Source organism: Prionailurus viverrinus, chromosome D1, assembly GCF_022837055.1.
Source record: "Prionailurus viverrinus isolate Anna chromosome D1, UM_Priviv_1.0, whole genome shotgun sequence".
NCBI classification, from domain to species: domain Eukaryota; kingdom Metazoa; phylum Chordata; class Mammalia; order Carnivora; family Felidae; genus Prionailurus; species Prionailurus viverrinus.
In genome coordinates, this window is record NC_062570.1 from 109047637 (window position 1) to 109066705 (window position 19069).

Sequence of the window (19069 nt, forward strand, 5' to 3'; positions counted from 1 at the left end):
GCCACCCCCCAGCCCTACTCCTTGCAACAATGTCCTCCTGTACGAGGGCAGGACCACACAGCGGTGCAGGGCCTGGGATGCCAGACCTTCTTCCATTACAGGGCCCCGGAGCTAACAGCCCGTCATGCAGCACAGCTGGAGCCAGTCCCCCAGGGCCACCACAGCCACCTCCAGTTTTGCTGACTCACCTTGGCTCATGGCTGTGTCCCTGCCCCAACCTCTTCTCCAAGATAAACAGCCCCACTCCTTCAGAAGCTCCAGGCTCTTCTCAGCCCGGTTGCTCTCCTTCAGGGCCTCGTCCCTCTAACCTTGGATTGGTCTACACTAAGCACGGTGCGGTGTGGTCTGACCCCCGGCCCCAGCAGGGGCTTCCTCTGTTGGCCCACGGCAAACGTTCACCTTACTATAATTAAGATCCCACGGAAGGGACTCCCAAACCCAGGGTACAGGTTCACGGTCACCTTGTCCACTGACGCACGCGCAGCCTCCAGGAAACGTAAATCTGTGAGTGCACGTGTGTGCGGCGGGAGGGCTCGCAGAGGCCACTCTCCGTCCCTGGACAGGCGACAGGAGGCAGGGGGCCCGGGTCAGAGGGGGCTGAGCGGGCCGCAGGTTCAAGGAGACCGCCTCTCCTTGAACCCATCACCCTCTCCTCCTCATCCAGTCCAGTGGGAGATCGCACAGGACATCAAGGAAAAGCTGAGGCAGGTATGAGATGGCTATGGCCACCTCCTCCTCCCTGCAGAAGAGCTAAAACCTGCCAAGTCGTCACTGCAGGCGACAAGCGCTTCTGCTGTCCCAACACCCTCTTGCAGGCCTCCTTTGTAGGTAAACCTCTGTCCCCGCAGGGTGGCCGGTCCTCCATCTTGGCCTTCTCAACTCCAGTCCCCATTTTTCCCAATAGCTCCCCTGCGTGGGACAGAGGTAGCCCTCAGGAGAGACTGCCCCTACAACAGGTTGGCGACGGGCCAGGCCAGCTCTTGCTTCTCTAGGCCAAGCCCTGAGAGGGAAGACACGGCCTTGAGACCAACTCCTGCCCAGGCCTGACCGTGTACCTGGGCCCTGCAGCCTGGATGCAGAAAAGCACTGCCCTGGTCCCCAGCACCATGAAGACCAAGGTTGTTGAACTGACCACCTTCAAAGCCTGCCAGCAGAAATCACCTGGTGACCAAGCTGCTTGCACTGGCAAAACCTAGTCCTTTTCAAACGAGCTCAGGCTCCACCTGAAACGGGAGAGCTCTGCAGGCCTCTGCTCTTCTGCTCACCTGCAGCACTTCAGCAAGTGCCACTTGAGGGAAGAAGCTTCAGTTACAGCTGGAGGGAGGGGTGGGGACAGCTGTATGACGCAGCCGCTGGGGGACCAAACAGGGGCCCAGGCCACTCAGGAAGGTGGGAGAGGAGGTGGGCGCAGACCCCAGTCAGCGGTGACCAAGAAAGAGCCCCACACCCTTCCAACTCTGGCCATTTGCCCTGTGGTGAGGGGACAGTCATCCCAAGGAAGTCCTGCCTGAAATTAAAACAGCCTGCAAGGAACAAAGAGCTTAGGGGGCAGAATTTTGTCACAGGAGAAATCCGTGGTACAATTAGCCCAGTGAAACGCTCTCCTTTTCCCAAGGACTGTGACGCCTTTCTTTGTGCCTCCCTGATACAACCAGGGCACAAACCATCCCCCAGGGGTGCCCCGCCCACAGGGCTGAGGCCACAACATAGTGACAGTCACCGAACACTATGACCTGCCTGCCCTGCCTTCCCCAGGTCACTGCCCTGCCAGCGCACAGGCGACTCCATGTGGCCTGGGGCCCCTCCTGGCCTCCTGCCACCTTCCAGCACATAGGATTCCCAGCCAGGAGCACAAGGCTGGCCCCTCCAGTGTCCACGGAAGTGCTTCTGAACACCAGCTCCTGGCCCACCTCCTACTTCTCTTCCCAGCTCACCCTGGGCCAGGGACTGAGTCCCACCTGGGAGAGAAACTGAGTAGCTCCATCTGTCACACGCCTGTCAACTCTCCTGTCCTGTCAGGCCTGACATGAGTTACCCTTCCTTTGCGCCTTTGTCTTTTATCAGCGAAGGGAAGAGGGGTTTAGCATCTTTTTAAGAGACAAAGAATATTCTGAATAACCCGATAAAGTAAAAGAAAACACACGCTCGGGGTGCCTGAGCGGCTCAGTTCATGATCTCACTCTTACTTCGGCTCAGGTCACGATCTCACGGTTCCTGAGCTCGAACCTCGAGTAGGGCCCCGCGCTAACAGTGCAGAGCCTGCTTGGGATTCTCGCTCTCCCTCTCTCTGCCCCTCCCCCGCACATTCGCGCACGTGCTCTCGCGCATGCTCTAGAACGAAATAAACGTTAAAAAAATAAAATAAAATAAAAAAAGACAATCTATTCGACTCCCACTCACGGCACCGGGGCACTAGAATTTACATTTAGCCAAAGATGTCAGATGTCAGATGTCACAACGTGCCTGGCTCGGGACTCGGTCCCAGATACAAAGCAGGCATCCCTTGAAAGACCTCTTACCTCTAACCCGGGGCCAGTGGGAAGTGGCACGAACAGGCGGATTTGGTCTCAGTTCCCACCCCTGGCTATTGCCCCAGACACCGAGGTTTTCTCAGGCCGAGGTCTCCTTCACAGGAAGGGGTGTGCAGCCTCACGCTACATGCCTGCCAGGGTTTAGGCCAACAGTGGGACACTGTGAAGGTCAGGGGTGTCCCCCGAGACCACGCTGCCCATGGCACCCCAGCATTAGGACACCATCCCAGCAGCTGAACAAAGTGTCTTTTATTTGTGACATACAAATACAACCAATGCAAAAAGAGATCACTTTTCCCTTTGATTCCAGTGATAACAAGTTGCTAAAGAAAAAAATATATATCAAGAAGGAGTTTATCTTCAGTTTCCTCTAAAAAACAAAACCAGAAAGGGTTAAAAAGAACCATAGGCATGTCATATACACATTTTTGACATCAACAAAAAGAATCTGAAATAGGGTGGATACAACTAAAAAAAAAAAAAGTCTTAAAAAATATTTTAACATGCCCCAAACAAACACACAAAAAAGCCGGGAACAAAAGGCCTGCCCTGTTTCTCAAAACCAAGACCCGGGGAAGTGAGAACTGAATGGGCTCAACACCAACAACAGAGAGTGGCCTACTGGCCTCAAGCAGTGCCTCTCCCGCCCCAGCCCTGACCCCCACCCCCACCCCCAGCAGCCCTGCAGGAAGTGACCGGCAGAGGCAGGAGGACCAGGGTGCGGCACCAGGCACCCCATCTGCCAGTGGGCTCAGTGACAGGTGTCCGATGAATGGAAAGAGACGACATACACTGAACTCACCTCATGAAGAATTTACAGTGGGGTTCCTTTTGATCCCCTTGAATGGGAGGTATCAGAAATCCATGATCTAAGACAATAAATATCTATCCATTCTGTGTCGAGAGATAAGGATCAGAGGAAAAAAATTCCTAAACATGCTTCTGTCATTCCATGATTCTTGGAGGGAGCCCACCAATGCCCTCCCAGCAATTCAATTCCAATTTCTCCCCCCCACCCCCGCCCATGTAAAATCCATCCCCCCTCCCCAAGCCAGAAGGCGGGGGCAGAGGGGGGCTTGTTCCAGTGTAAAGCTGCAAGGCCCTCTCCAACGGAGTGCCACGTCGGCTGCTGGCGGGGTCAAGAGCAACACGGAGCACTCAGGAGGGCCGGGTGGGTGAAGGAGGCCGTGCGACAGGCCCCTGCACAAGCAGGAAAGTAGGGGAGAGGCAAGAACAGCTCCAGGGAGACCCGCCAGCATAGACCACCTGAGTCAGGGCAGAGGGTGGGGTAGGGGCAGACGCTGAGGTCAGAACAGACCTCCGAAGAGCAACTTCACAAAGGCTAGAACCTTTAAGACACTCCCTAAAGCAGAGCTCAAGGATGTCCAAGGGGAGGCGGCAGGGGCTTTTTCCTGGATAAGAATTTGGTCATTACCTTCCCTGGGAGGGGAACAAGGCCCGGAGATCAGGGCAAGTAGAAGCTCTGACCCACAGCCTTTCTATCCCGCGGGAGAGGAGGAAGGCCTTCTCCCCCTGCTCCAGCCCGCTGCCGAAGGCGGACACTGGACAGAGAGAGGAGCAGCGGTTTGGGCCACCGAGAGGCGTTCCTGCTGCAGCCGAAGCCGCGAGCCAGGGCAGTGGCGCCAGGGCCTCACTGAGGCAGCAAGGGGCAAGGCTGGGGAGCGCAGGCAGCGGGGCCTGCTGCTGGCTGGGGGCTCTCTGAAGCGGGAGGGGGGGCCCCACCTTCAGAGAGCAATCAGCACCAAGATCTGAGAGGAGACAGTACTGAATACGCCAGGAACGAGGGATCCTTCTGGGGGAAGGGGAGGGGCTCCCTAACGTTATTCTCCCCTGTGAGAGTAAGAACAGGGCGAGGGGGTGAGCTGAGGGAGAACAAGTGGTGAAGGGCGATGGAGAGGCACCGGCAGGACCTCCGGCTTGTTTCTGTGAACGAAGAGCTCGAGTCACTAAGTCCAAAAGCCCAGAGACGCAACTGTCTTCTGGCCCCCCCACCCCACCCCCATCCACACCTTGTCCCTGGTCCTCAGAGAGAGGGATGGGGCCTTCCTTCCGACGGGCCGGTCGCCTGGAATGCCTCCCCGGCCGCCGTGAGCCCATAAAAGCACAGCTAGAAAGAGCCCCTCGCTTCCCAGCATCGTGGCACAAAGGCCTTCCCACAGTCTCCGCCAGAGCATTCATCTATGAAATGTGAGTCTCTCTGAAGCCTATCTCTACGTCCCGATCTCATACGGAATCCATTCTTCATTGAGGACCAGCCAGACCCTGACCCGGGGCTCCAGGACTTTTATAAAGGTGGGTATAAACACCTCATCTGTCCAAGTGTGTGTGTGGCAGGGGGGAGGGAGGGGGCTTGTCAGGAATCCATCTGCAGAGAAGGTGGGGAACCTCAGGCTCAAGGGCACAAGGGCCAAGCGAGAAGGCAGCCACCATGAGAAGATACGCTTCGTGCCCGGCCTCCGCCAGCTCCTCCCTCAGCACCCTCTCCTCTCTGCTCCTTCTGGGCACTCTGCTCTTCCAGGAGAGAGGAGGAGGGGCAGCTTGGACCACTCCTCCCCAGGGTTCCGTGCTCTCAGGCTGCAGCCTGGCACACGCAGGACTGAGGAGGCCACAGCTCTGAGGGCACTTGGCCGGCAGCGTGAGCCCGGGGAGAAGACAGGCCTTGGAGAGAGCATTCTAGCTTGGGAGCTCAGTGGCAGCAGCCACCACAGTGCCCGCCCGCGTGGGAGTGCTGGCTGTCCCCAAACTTGGTCCTCCGGCTCAGGATCTCATAGGAGCAGTCCTCTCCACAGCACCCAGACATGCTGGGGGAAGAGTCATCGATTTCAAATCTGCAAGGCAGGGAAGAAGAAAGGTTGGACTGCAGGCAGCTGACTGCCTTCCTCCCCGGCCTGAGAACTTTTCCACCAGCCGCACTTGTGACACCCCTAGGAGTGAGGGCGCAGCCAGAGGGCACTGCCCCACATCTCACTGATCCCCAGGCCACTCCCATGGACCGCTAGACTGGGAGCTCAGGCTTCAGGACGAATGAGCGCGAGGGTGAGGGCCAGGACCCTGGGGCAGGCACCTCCTACTGCCCAGAGAGTCCCACACCGGGGCCCAGCTCCTTACTGCAGTGCTTCTCGGAAGAACTGGTAGGCGCCATGATTGTGTTTAAATACAGTTAACATAACTTTCTTCATCTGTGTGCTGAGAAGAAAGCAGAGAGAACACCTTCCAGAAGGAGAAACAGACGTGAAATCACGCCTCCTCTTTCATGCCTCTGCCTGCTGTCTCCCATTTGTTCGTGAGGAGCGCTGCTCCGCGCCCTGACTCTACCTCCGCGCTGGGCACCCACGGAGCTCAGTGCTCCCTCTGTTATGGGGCTGACGAGACCACACGGCCGCCAGGCCCCCACCTGACCGGCTCCTTCTCCACTTCCTCTCTGCACCCCCACGACTGGGGCACAACAGGCTCTCCGAGGCAACGCTGCATCGAAACGCATGTACAAAATCTGGAGTCCCAGCAGGGCAGGGACTCTTACTGAGAGGGTTCTATCTACACGCCTTTCTTCCAAAACGTTCCTATGGGCCCTGTCCTCCACGGAGGCTCAAAGAACTGCGGATGGCTCAGAGGCAGATCCTTGCAACGGAGCGACACGCAGGGTGGCCCTTACCTATTGGCCATGAGCTGCAGGATCTGTATGAGGAACTTCCCCAGGCCTTTCCGCCGCACCTTGCTTTCCAACTGCACTTCATAGCTGGACGAAGAAAGCAGCGACGTGAGCATGGGGAGGCAGGGCCCGTCGGAGGAGCCTGGGGCCCTGGCAGCCTGCAGACCCTGACGGGGACAGTGGATTCTGCCACCCGGCTGGACGCCTGGAGCAGTGTCAGCATCTCCTCCCCACGCCCACCCCAAGCTGGGGCTCCTACCAGTACAGGACTTCATCTCCGCATTCCACGTCAAACCGGAAGTGAGAAAAGGCAACAGGGACGGAACTGCTTTCCCAAGCAATGAGGTACCAGGCTCGGTCGTCTGTCATTTCCTCCCGTTTCTCTCGGTCCTTCCAGCCCCACTCGCTTTGCTCGTACCTGGGAAACGTGGGGGCAGTCAGGGCGGGAAACCCCAGAAAGGGGAGGAGCAAGACCCGTCGGGGTGTGCTTACATGGTCTGCATGTTGGTTTTGGTCAGGTCGAAGGCCCAGGCCACGGTGGCTGGTTCCAGTCCGGACACTCGCTTACACTCAATGGAGACGTTTAACCTGCAAAGTGGAAACGGAGGCGTGTGGAGCCGGCTACAGGCCCGAGCGCTACCTGCCGCCCTGAGAGCCTGCCAGTGAAGCGGGCCTGGTCTGTTAATCTACAGAGAAAAGCCAAGCCTGTGCCCTGCCTTCCGGACTGTGACTACAGAAGATGCCTGTGAAGGATGAAGCCTTGCGGGCCGAGATTAACAACTGTCATCGCCGGCCCACCACCCTGACCACAGTCCCATTTCCTGCCCCCACGTGAGGCCCTTATCAGACTCAGCACCTTGTAAACTTCTGCCCCTCTCTGCTACCTCTTTGCTTTCTCAAGCAAAGCTTGAAATCCAGCTCTTCTGTATTTTGTTATAAACACTAGAGTCTTGACTCCTTTAGTTCCTGCCCTTAGGCATTTAATCTCTGGGCTCCCTTGGGGCCTTGAAAGTGGCTGGGTCACCTCAGACCCTTTGAGAAGTCCATGGCCCATAACCCCCGTGAGGAGTACTGCCTGCCATTTCCTTTGAGGACACAGCAGATGCACTTGGTTGATCAAATGGGGTGGAATGGGGTCCAACTCCATGCTGTTTTCTTTCTTAAGATAGAAATAAGAAATCTATCTTATTTCTAGATATTTCTACATCTAACAAATATGCGGTAGATGTTAAGGTGTCTTAATCTACGTGCTTCTAAATAAAACTTTAATAAATTACAGTTAAACTCTTTGGCCAAAGTATGAAATCCCGGTCTCTAGGTAGTGCCGGATTATGACAAGACTGCAGTCAGTGATGCTGGGTCCTTGCAGAGTTCCCATATCAGCATCTTCCAGCGGCCTTTGACACGACCCCTCAGAGGATGTCCCCGTTGGAATCGACTGTCGCCTCTGCTGCCCGGCACGCCATATGACCTGCACATGTGCTCAGCCTTATAAATTCAGAACTTTTTGGCCCTGAAGAGTCTTCCTTTCCTTGAGTACTGACCGTGTAGTAGTCAGAAATGCCCAAACACGGCACCGCATCTGTTTTAGCTGTAGATCTTCCTAAGGCCAGTCTGCAGATATGAATCCTCCATTAATCTGAATTCTTGAAGTACATTCAAGCAAGATCACAGCCACACAGATCACACAAAATTCTAGGCACCAAAGGAGCCCAGAGTCAGCTGGCAGTGCCTGCTTCAGAGCTGTTCCATATTTCTGAAAGTCAGCAGGAATGCTGAATGTGGAACACTAGAAGCTATCACAGTAAGGTATCCCTAAACTATGTCAAAGGACTTCCTGGACATTGAATGACAAGGCTACTGGAGGAACTGTAGCGCATCTGATCACAGACAGGAAGAACAAATGAATGTGACACTATCAAATTCAGACATAACTATGAAAAGCAGATACAGCGTCACCTACCAAGGCGTTTGCTTCCTAATTTTCCTACGTGCATTTGTCTTTCTTGTTGACTAAAATACTCATACCAGCTGCTACTTACAGAACTGGATATAATTCTTTCGCCTCCTTAAAACAACCTTGCAAGGGGTGCCTGGGTGGTTTGGTCGGTTAAGCACCTGACTCTTGATTTCGGCTCAGGTCACGATCTCACGGTTCATCACTTCGAGCCCCCAGTCCGGCTCTGCGCTGACGGCGCGGAGCCTGTTTAGGATTCTCCGTCTCCCTCCCTCTCTGTCCCTCCCCTGCTCATGCGCTCATGCTCTCATTCTCTCTCTCACAACAAATAATAAATAAACTAAAACAAAAAACAAAAAAAAGAAAAACCTTGCAAGTTTGGCATTATCACTCCATTTAACAGATTAAAAAAAAAAATGAGGCTTAAGTTGTGTGGCTTGTCTGAATATAGTTCTTAAGAGTTACAGTTTTGATTCAAACCCATAGCTATGATTCTCTAAAATCATAACCCCTGTTTTTCCCTAAGCCAACAGCATCTCTGGTAAGACAGATTATGCTTCCTGTTTTATCAACCAAAAGGACAGAAAGGGGAAGGGGGCTTTAATCCAGATCCCACAGCAATAAATTGGATTAGCAACAATAACAGTAGTAATAACAGGTAACACTGATCTAGCTTTTGGTAAGCTCTAGGCACTGGCACTTTACATCTAATGCTGGTGACAAATCCATGAGGAAGGTACTATTATTAGATCCATTTCTGATTAGAAAATGGCATAGAGAGGTTAAGTCACTTGTTCAGGGTCACAGAGCCAGTAAGTGGCTTTAAAAAAAATTTTTTTTTTCCCCGCATCGGGCTCTGTGTGGACAGGTCAGAGCCTGGAGCCTGCTTCGGATTCTGTGTCTCCTCTCTCTCAGCCCTTCCTCTCCTTGCTCTCTCTCAAATAAAAATAAACATATATATACATATGTGTGTGTATATATATATATATATATATATATATGCAATTAAAAAATTAAAAAAGTTTTTAAATTTTTATTTATTTTTGAGAGAGAGAGAGAGAGACAGACCAAGTGTGAGCAGGAAAGGGGCAGAGAGAGAGGGAGACACAGAATGTGAAGCAGGCTCCAGGCTCTGAGCTGTCAGCACAGAGCCCGACACAGGGCTCAAATTCATGAACCGTGAGATCATGACCTGAGCTGAAGTTGAACGCTTAACCCACTGAACCACCCAGGTGCGCCCTGAAAAATTTTTTTAACTTTTTGAGAGCATGCACCAGCGAGGGAGGGGCAGACAGACAGGGACAAAGAGAATGCCAAAGAAGCTCCCCGCTGTCAGTGCAGAGCCCAATGAGGGGCTCAATATCATGAACCGTGAGATTGTGACCTGAGCCAAAATCAAGAGTCACGCTTAACCAACTGAGCCACCCAGGTGCCCCTAGTAAGTGGCTTTTAACAATTACACCATACACTCCAGGAAAGAGCTTTAGATTGAGAATGAAAAGCCCCCTCAGCTGCCAGAGAGAAACTCTGTAGCTCAGAAATCTTATCCAGCTTCTCTGAGCCTCGGTTTCCCCCTGCATAAAAGGAGGAAGTCAGCCTAGATTTTTCAAGTTTGTTTCAGCTCTATGATTCTTCAGCTCTATGATTCTTCACCCAGAGACAATGTCAGATCCTAAAGAAACCTCAGTCTAAGATTATGCAATCTTTGTTCATTAGGGACTCCTCTGTCACCCTGACCGGGGGATTCTATCCCCACAAGACATGAGCCATAGCTGCTTCTTTTTCATAACAAATGAGAAAATTCGGGTCTGAGGAAACATACTCTGGGAAGGTGAATCCCTTCAGACCCTCAAGGAGACAACAGCTGGAGAGTGAAACACTTACCCATTTCGATCATATTTCTTGAACACTGGGAAAGCCTCTAAAGGGTCTCCAAGCTGTGGAGGGAAAGAAAAGAGGTGTAGCACAAACGCAGGCGTGGCCCAGTCGCAGGCTCCGCCCCGAGGTGTGCCGGTGTGCAGCCCCACCCTGGGAGGCTTAGCTCCGGCCCAGGAGCAGCCCTCATACAGACCCTTCACCTGCCTCAGCTCTGGAATCACAGGTAGGGAGGGTTCTAGTAAGAAGGCCCGAGACTGAAGTCAGCCTCACGTCACAAGCTAAGAAGAGACCCTACTCGCCTAACGCTAATACTGGCCTCTAGGTCACCTGAGCCAAAAGAGAGAGGCCCCCTGATCCAGCTACATACTTCGAAGAAGCCCCCAACCAGCCTCACCTGGTCAAAACCCAAACTGGAACAACCATGCCCCTGAACCACCTCCTTCTATACGTGGACTGTTTAGTGGGTGGGCTAAAATGAGGGCAAAAATGGGATACGAAATGGGGGCAGGAAGGATGAGCGCAATGCCTTCGGTTGTTTGAAAGCCAAGCCTGCTCCTGGGACCCCTGGGGTTAGGGTCAGGGTTAGCTCCACAGCTACTCCTTCCTGGCCTCCGGCCCCCGGAACCAGGCTGCTGCCCCCGGCCCCCGGTGCCGGCACAGCCCTTGGCACCTGACGGTCGGTCAACTAATGTTTGAAGGAACGAATGAGAAAACCGCATCACATTTTACCAGGGGGGTTTCCTCACCAAAATGCAAAATCCTAACAAAAAACGTCTCCGGACCCTTCTTCCACTGGTACGGAAGGAGACCCACAGAGAGAAGCAGCCACTCCCATTTGAGTCCACATGTGCCCGCACGCCCTGGCCGATCTCGGGCCCTGCGGGCTGCGGCTTGGCTCATCTGGCTCATTTGCCTCCGCAGCAAGGAGGCCGCGGAGGCGTGGGCTGGAGAGTAACAAAATTCTGCCACAGGGTGGCGCCAAAAGAAGCCAAATTAAAAACCAAGCTGAAGTTCTAGGAGGAAGGGACTTGGGAAGGAGGGGAGTCACCCTGTTGGCGGCGTCCACTTTGGCACAGACGGCATCCATAGCTGCTCGTTCCTCCAACCGCTTCTGCTTCTTCTCCTTTGCTTTGCTTGACTTCCTCTGCAACAGGGAAAAGCAAAGTTGGCTGGAAGGGCTGTGGCCAACCAAAGCTTCACTCTGCCTCTGAGCAACCGAGGCCTGGCCTCGGCGGCAGGGGTTTCCGGTCCCGCCTGGCTGCACACTTGGCGGGGTGGGAAAGACCCAAGCGTTTTCTAGCCACGAGAGCTCGGGAGCATCACTAGACTTCTCGGCTTCCCTGTCAGAACGACTGCCGACCCTCGGGACTGACGGGTGGCTGTGAGGACCCCGTGAGAGCACAGGACAACGGCTGCGGCGGAGCCTGGGCCCCGGCAGGTGCCTAATAAATATGCGCTCGTCCTTTCCCTGCTAAGGAGGCAACCACTAATTTTAGACACATTCAGGGCAGGCTTCAGGGAGGCGTGTGAGGTAGCCGCTGAAAGCTGTTCCTAAGGAGAAGTTTATTCAAAGCCTTTTCAGTGTCTTCCAGCTCCAGAAGGCAAAGATTCGGTCTGGGGGAGCCCCTTTGGGACCAGGTCCCCTTTCTTAACCTGGGGCCAGGGCGCTCTGTTCCCCAGAAGCGCCGCGCACACTGCGCACCTAGTGTCGACAAGGGCAGAGCGAAGGGCTCACTTGAGGACAGAGGCCAGGCTGACACACGGTCAGCAAGGCCACGCCGCAGGGCACCCAGGCAACAGGGGAGGAGCAAAGAGAGGGCGCCCTTGCACAGAGGCGCAAGTGGCAAACCACTCGTAACTGCGTGCAGAGCAAATCCTATTTTAAGGCTCACGCGGGGCTCTCTCAGGCCTCAACAGACTCTCTCACTCTCTTGCAAAAAGCTAATGACACAGGACAAAGAGCCCATCTGGAGTCTGACGGGCTTTATCCAAGGTCTCTTCGGAGTGGTATTCGGAAAAGACGCAGCCCTCCTCTGCCTTTCCTTTCCTCATCCGACCAATGAGGCTCAGAAGGCGTCCTTGGAGGTGTAAGCCGGTGAGGATGAGTCTGGCCTGTTCTCAGTGAACGAGGGCCCTCGCTCTCACTCCCCGGGAAGCCCAGAGCCGCGCAGGCATCCCAAGCTGCCCACCCGCCCGGCCCAACTCCTGAAGGCACCAGAAGGCACCCAAAGGCACGGGCAGGACGGCTCTGCTTTTGCACCAACACACTGCCTCTTCGGACCCCACCTCTCAGTGCCCCGAGCTCCCCAGAGAGAGGTTTTACTACCTCCAGCTGCACCTTAGCCCTGACACCGACTGGCCCCAGCAAAGGGTGAGTTGAAAAAACCAGCTGCTGGACAAGTTTCAGGATAAATTCTACCCTCGGCTCTCTAAGGAATGACACTGCTTAACTCTCTCTCTCTCTTTTTTTTTTTTTTTTTTTTTAGCATTTATTTATTTTTGAGAGGCAGAGACAGAGCACAAGCCGGGGAGGGGCAGAAAGAGAGGGAGACACAGAATCCAAAGCACGCTCCAGGCTCTGACCTGTCAGCACAGAGCCCGACGCGGGGCTCAAACCCACGAACTGCGAGATCATGACCTGAGCCGAAGTCGGAGGCTAAACGGACTGAGCCATCAGGCTCCCCAACACTGCTTAACTCTTATTTCGAGGGACCAGAAGGCAAGAGCTCGGATACAAGGAACTCACAGAAACTGCTCTTCTAGGTGTAAACTCACCCAACGTCAGCTATTTACTATCCCCACACTGAGTACTGGGCTGGAAGCAAGGCTAGACCCCATTTCCCACCTCCCTAAAGGAAGGAACAAACAGGGGCGCCTGGGTGGCTCAGTCAGTTAAGTGTCTGACTCTTGACTTCGGCTCAGGTCATGATCTCTCAGCTTTGTGGGTTTGAGCCTCGCATCACTCGGCGCTGACAGCTCAGAGCCTGCTCGGGATTCTCTCTCTGTCCCTCTCTCTCTGCCCCTCCCCGACTTGCGCTGTCTCTCTCTCTCTCTCTCTCTCTCTCTCTCTCAAAACAAACTTTTTTTTTAAGTTAAAAATAAAAAAATAAATAAAGGAACAAACAGAAGCAAGCAGACTGTCCTCATAATGCTAGGACTGACTGGGGACAGGACCAGCCCCTCTCTACTACACGCAGGTTTTAGAGCATCCACCTTCTCCTCTGGGAATTTGAATTTCAAAACAACATTGAGGGATACACTCAGCTCACAAAGTACTTTCACAAATAACTGCTTCGCTCCTCAGGGCAAAAGCCATCCTATCCATTCACACATGAGGAAACTGAGATTCAAAGGGATGGCGTGACTCATGTAGGGCTCCCCCAAGAGCAAATGGCAGAGGATTCAACCCCAGGGTTTGAGCCCCAGATCCAGGGTTTGTTCCAGCAGCCAGGCTGTCTCCCAACGGGAAGGCCAACATCAATGTCAAAAGACCGTCTCAGTCCTGCCAAGACAGAGGCGAGACCTCAGGTGCCCTTAAGGTAGCCACTCAGCAATTCATTTCTCATCCCTTCTGGCTTGGAAATGGCTGCCACGCTGCCACCGTGCCCACACGGTGCTGCCCCAGGCCCTACCTCTACACTGAGGTAGGGGTGAGGAACAGGCAAACCCGAGACAGCAGGTCTCCAAGAAAAGAACATGCGCTTTGGCATCGGCCAGGCCAGTGCTCCTCCCGCTGCCCTTGCATGCCCTATGAAAGCAAGCCCATCCCCAGAAAAGTGGGGACACGAATGCTGGCCTCACAGAAGAGCTGGAAGGACAGGTCAGAAGTCAGCACGCCGTTACAGCTGAGACGAGCTCCCCTCCTCCACTCTGCATGCTAGTTCTCCCTTAACACAATACAGAGCCGAGAGATCAAAGGTGCAGGTGACTCCTGGGACCCAGAAAGCACTGAAACGTGGGTTCCCGCCACAGCATCTCATTTCTAAGCACATGAAGTAAGTAATTCCTAAGCACAAGCAGCAGGAGGGCCAACCCCAGGCCTCCGGGAGATTTATGGGCTCATTCATGCAAGGGAACAGGCAAGCCAGGCAACCCTCAGAGTGAGGCTTGGGGCTGCCGTGGCCCGAGACGGCAGATAATGAAAGAGACCCTTAAGTGCTTCAGTCCCTGCACACGGGGTATGCGGCAGGCTGCTGCAGCCGGGACAGGCAGGGGCTCTCCCTCAAACCTAGCACACACTAGGAAAAGTGGTCTCCTACTGTTCCAATTAGCTTTGCCCTGCCTTGTGGAGGTAAGGCTATCCTGCAGGGACACCGGAAAATTCTCCTAATTAAAATGGGAAATCGGCACAGTGAACAGTAAAGCTCATTGTGGTTAAGTGTCTTTCCCAGGGGAGCTTTATATAATAAAAAGAGTGTGGGATTTTGAGCCAAGAGACTTGGATTTGATACTCAGCTCTTCCTCTGAGTAGCTGTGTGACTTTGGGCCAGTTACTTAGTTTCTCTGAATCTCGATTTCCTCATCAGTAAAATGGGGCTAACAATGCCTATAGCTCACAGGACTGCTGCTAGGACAAAATGATACAATGTACCAGATGCCAAAGATAAGGACTTCTGTTTACAAGGATCCGCTAGTGCCACACTCTGCTGACCTTTAAGATGATTTAGCGGGGCGGGTGGGTGGCTGAGTCTGTTAAGCATCCGACTTCAGCTCAGGTCATGATCTCACTCACCGCTTGTGGGTTTGAGCCCCACATTGAGCTCTCTGCTGTGGGCACAAAGCCTGCTTGAGATCCTCTGTCTTCCTCTCTCTCTGCCCTCCTCTGCTCGCACGCTCCCCCCCCCACCCTCTCTCTCAAAAATAAACAGAACAGGGACACCTGTGTGGCTCAGTCGGTTAAGCGTCGGACTTCGGCTCAGGTCATGATCTCGCGGTTTGGGAGTTCGAGCCCCGTGTCGGGCTCTATGCTGACAGTTCAGAGCCTGGGACCTGCTTCAGATTCTGTGTCTCCACCTCTCTCTCTGTCCCTCCCATGCTCATGCTCTATCTCTCAATAATAAATAAATGTTAAAAAAATTTTTTTAAATAAATAAGTAAACAGAACATTAGAAAAAAATAAAGATGATTTATTTTGGTCTTTAGAATAACTCACCAAGTTATGTGTGCCCATTTCTGTGATGAGAAAACTGAGGCACAGAGGGGTGAGATCATTTTCAGGGTCACAGAGACAGTGAAAAGACTTCTCAAAGAGGTCTCCCTACCACCCCCTCCCCCCACTCACACCAGACTGTGCACTCCATGAGGTAGAGGCAGAGGTAGAGGTCACATTGGTAAAATTAGTCAATGTATACCCAGTGCTCAGCAAACAGTAGGTACTAAGTCCATACCTGCTGAATGAATCATCCAAGATTCAAATCCAGGTCTGAACCCTAAAGTGGGAGCTTCTTCCACAACATCAACTACACTACATTTATACAGCACTTGTTATCAAGTGTTACATATTACATAAGTGTTTTCACACGAAGCTGTGAAACTCCTCCCCTTGATATATATATATATATAGATATATATATATATATACTTTTTTTTTTTTTTGAGAGAGAGAGAAAGAGCGTGTGAGTGAATGAAGGGCAGAGAGAAAGAGAGAGATGATCCCACGAGGGGCAGAGAGAGAATTCCGAAGGGGGGGCTCGAACTCACGAACCTTGAGACCATGACCTGAGCCAAAGTTAGATGCTTAACTGACTGAGCACCCCCCCCAAGAGCCCCCCTCCCCTGCTATTCCTATCAAAGTAGTGTCTCCACAGGCAGTTCTAGGACTGCCAGGAGTCACACAGAGAAATTAAAAAAACAAAAAGCACACAGATGGGGGCAGGAGGCACATCTCAGAAAAGAGATTTAGCACCTCTTAGCTTCTCGGTGCCAATACCTTCACCCCTCAAAGTATCCAGTGTCTGGAAAAAAACCCTGTTTTTTTGGCAAAGGGAGCCAGAGCTCTAAATTCTAATTCCGAAAAGACCACACATTTGTGGCATCAAGGGTGGAAAGACCTTTGAAGCAGAGAAGGGCGCTCGGTCTGACGCCACTCTCAGCCTGAGGTCAGGCTGTCAAACGCAGCAGGGCCCTCCAACAGAGGGTGATCGCTACAAACCCTGGCCTTCCTGACACTGACGTGGGGAGCCCACAGTCCCCACCCATGAGGAATGAGCATAATGACAGAGAGGGTTCCAGCTCTGTTTCAGGGAGGAAGATTCAAGTTTCTCTTCTGCAGTGAGCTTTAGGCCAGAAGAGACTAGGTAGGGGCTGTTGTGAGAAACACATCTGTGAAGTAAGAGTAATAATGTGGGGAGGCCCTCCAGGAAGCAAGGGTCGCAGTATCTCTGAGTCCTGCTTTCAACTCAACCAATAAGGAAGCGTTGGCCAGAATGGCACGTTATGCCTTTCGTTTTCTGCTCAGTCTGTCGTGGCTGATGCTGGGTAGACAGGTACAGAGTGGATACCAGGGGCACAGATTTTACCTCATTTCTTTCTTTCTTTTCTTTTAATTTATTTGTGAGAGAGAGAAAGCATGAGTGGGGGCGGAGGGGTGGGGGCAGAGAGAGAGGGAAAGAGAATCCTAAGCAAGCTCTACAATGTCAGTGCGGAGCCCCACGCGGGGCTCGAACCCACAAACCGTGAGATCACGACGTGAGCCGAAGTCGGGCACTTAACTGACTGAGCCACCCAGGCGCCCCGATTTTACCTCATTTCGGCAAGAGCTGGGGTCTGGGGCCTTTCAGCAAAATCTAGGTTAAATATGCCTAAGGTTTCTAGGCTTGATTTTCTATATGGGAAGTACGCAGTACCCAAAATTCCTTGCTGAAACAAGATGAATGTGTTTTTTTGACATGGATTACATAAAGTGCTTCGACAGGGGTTAGACAACTATTTTTGTCTAACAAGTTGGTATGTTCGGTCAATAACTACTTAAACGAGAAAAATCTAGGTTAACAACAGGAGGGACAAACCCAATAGATTAAAAATAGCACAGATCTATTTTAGACAACTAAAGTAAAAGGTGAGAATACAAGCAAAAATAACAGCCACGAATTGAGAGGCACCCATGGGGCTATGGACATCCACTATCTCATTTAATCCTCTCATGGGGGGTGGGGGGGATGGTATCATCATCCTCATTACATAGATGAGAAAATTCCAATTCAGGAAGGCCGTGTCACTGGCACAGTATCGTGTTGCTGGCCACGTGTGGATGAGAGAACTGAGGGATATCTGGCTCAAAGGCCGGGCTTGCTACAGGTGGGGAAAATTCCAGGTAAAACCTAGTACACAGGGTACCAGGCAGGGCCAGCTACAGGGGAATGACTGATGCTACTCTAAGTGGAACTTAGGAAGGTGAACTCACAGAAATATCTGAGTAACTTCTGCCCAACCCTCTCTGCCAGGGAAGGGCGCACCTCCAGGCTGGCTCAGGAAGAACAGGTGGTCACTATCCATCTGCGGCTGGAGCCATCAGTGGCCCCGCCATCGGTCCCCTGCTCACCCGCACAGCCGGCCCGTGCAAAGCCACCTGTAGTACTTAGCCTACTAACGAGCCAAGAAATAATTAGAACCACTCCGTTGCCTCCAGGAGGCCTCGAGAACAGGCCTCTGTTGGAAGGGAAGAGGACGTTTTAGGAGCAGGAGGAAGCCGGTGGAGAGGTTTGGAAAGAGTGGGGGGGCACCGGCTTCCCCGAGAATCCGGGTAGCAGGAAGCGCAGCCAGTGGCGGAGGGCTGGGGAGGCCCGAGTCTGGGTCTGGCCCCTGCTCCCCGCCCGTGTGACCTTGGCTGGGTGCCTCTTCTCCGGGCCTCAGTTCCCTCCACGCCAGGGTCGGCCTGGGACGTGGGGAGCCGCGAAGCCGGTGACAGCCAGGTGATGGGTGACGCCTGGGGGCTGGGGGTACCCCAGGGACCGCGCAGAGGTCGGGGAGAGGCCAGGAAGATAACAGGTCAGCCGGGAAGGCGGGGCGGGCGCGACGCGAGGGGCGGGGGGCGGGGAGCGGGGGGGGGGACACCCAAGGGGGTGGAGCCGGAGAAGGGGGCTCCCCAAGGGATCCCCGGGCTGCGCCGAGTTGGGGGACACTTAGAATGGGGGAGCCGGGTCATGTGGGGGTTGGGGGGTCACGTGAGGCCGGAGGGTGTCGGGGTCACGTGAGGGGGGGTTCAAGGAACAATGGGGGCGCAGGGGGAGAAGGGAGCGGGGAGCGCTCCCGGCCCTCGCGTCTCTTCTCCCTGCCTCACTCACCCCCATGGCGGCAACGGCGGCGGCGGCCCTCAGCTCCTCCTTCCCACACTTGCCGGCAGGGAGGCGGCAACGGCAGCGACGGCGGCGGCGACGACACCAGAGCGGCGGCGGGCCCCGCACCGCGCATGCGCCTCGCGGGCTCCCCTGCGCGCCCTGGCGGGCACCGCGCCGGCGCAGAGAGGGGGAGGGCGCGAGCTGGGGAAGCGCGCAGGTGGAGAGCCTGGGAGGCGGGTGGAGGGTCTCGCTCCCGAAAGAGGCGGGAGGCGCGGAGCAGCGTCGCGCTAGGAATGACGTAAGCCCGGACCCGCCCCCCTCTTCTCCAGGCTGTGTCTGTAGCTATGGCAACGGCCGCGCCTGGCCCTGAGCAGAGCGCTGCCAGGCCGCAGGGTGGGTGGCAGCACTGCCCCAGCGCTCGGCCTCCCCGCGGCCGCTCCGGTCCGGCCCGGCCCGGCCCGGGGCACCTTCGCAGAGGAGCAAACGCGTCATGACCTCGGAAACACCAGCTCCTCCCGCAACCTTCGGGCACAGGGAAACTCTTTGGAAACGTTCCCGCCTCTTAGATCTTGAACTCTTGAAGTTCCTTTTCTAACCGGAGTCCCGTTATTCATTCATCCGTCTAACTGTTCGTTCCTCATTCATTCGCTCTCTCAATAAGCATTCACCGCCACCTACGCGGTGCTGAACCCAGGGGACACAGAGACGAGCAGTCCAAAACGTCACTGTTTAGAGGGGAGACAGGCAAGCAACACTG

The 19069-nt window shown here is 54.1% G+C and overlaps 1 protein-coding gene across 1 annotated transcript; it reads right to left on the bottom strand.

The window, feature by feature from the left end:
* Positions 1-2765: 2765 nt before the first annotated feature.
* Positions 2766-18547, bottom strand: NAA40 (N-alpha-acetyltransferase 40, NatD catalytic subunit). Its single transcript, XM_047823470.1, has 8 exons — positions 18319-18547; positions 11085-11180; positions 10043-10095; positions 6694-6789; positions 6461-6619; positions 6205-6288; positions 5661-5738; positions 2766-5380 (listed from the first exon to the last, which is right to left on the bottom strand). The coding sequence occupies exons 1-8, from the start codon at positions 18322-18324 to the stop codon at positions 5239-5241; spliced, it is 714 nt and encodes a 237-aa protein (XP_047679426.1). The 5' UTR covers positions 18325-18547; the 3' UTR covers positions 2766-5238.
* Between the last annotated feature and the right edge of the window lie 522 nt (positions 18548-19069).

Coding starts and splice junctions, on each gene's coding strand:
- NAA40 (XM_047823470.1), bottom strand. Junction 6,289..6,460: donor GGAGATGAAGTCCTGTACTG/GTAGGAGCCCCA, acceptor TTCTTCGTCCAG/CTATGAAGTGCAGTTGGAAA. Junction 5,739..6,204: donor CTGCAGCTCATGGCCAATAG/GTAAGGGCCACC, acceptor CTTTCTTCTCAG/CACACAGATGAAGAAAGTTA.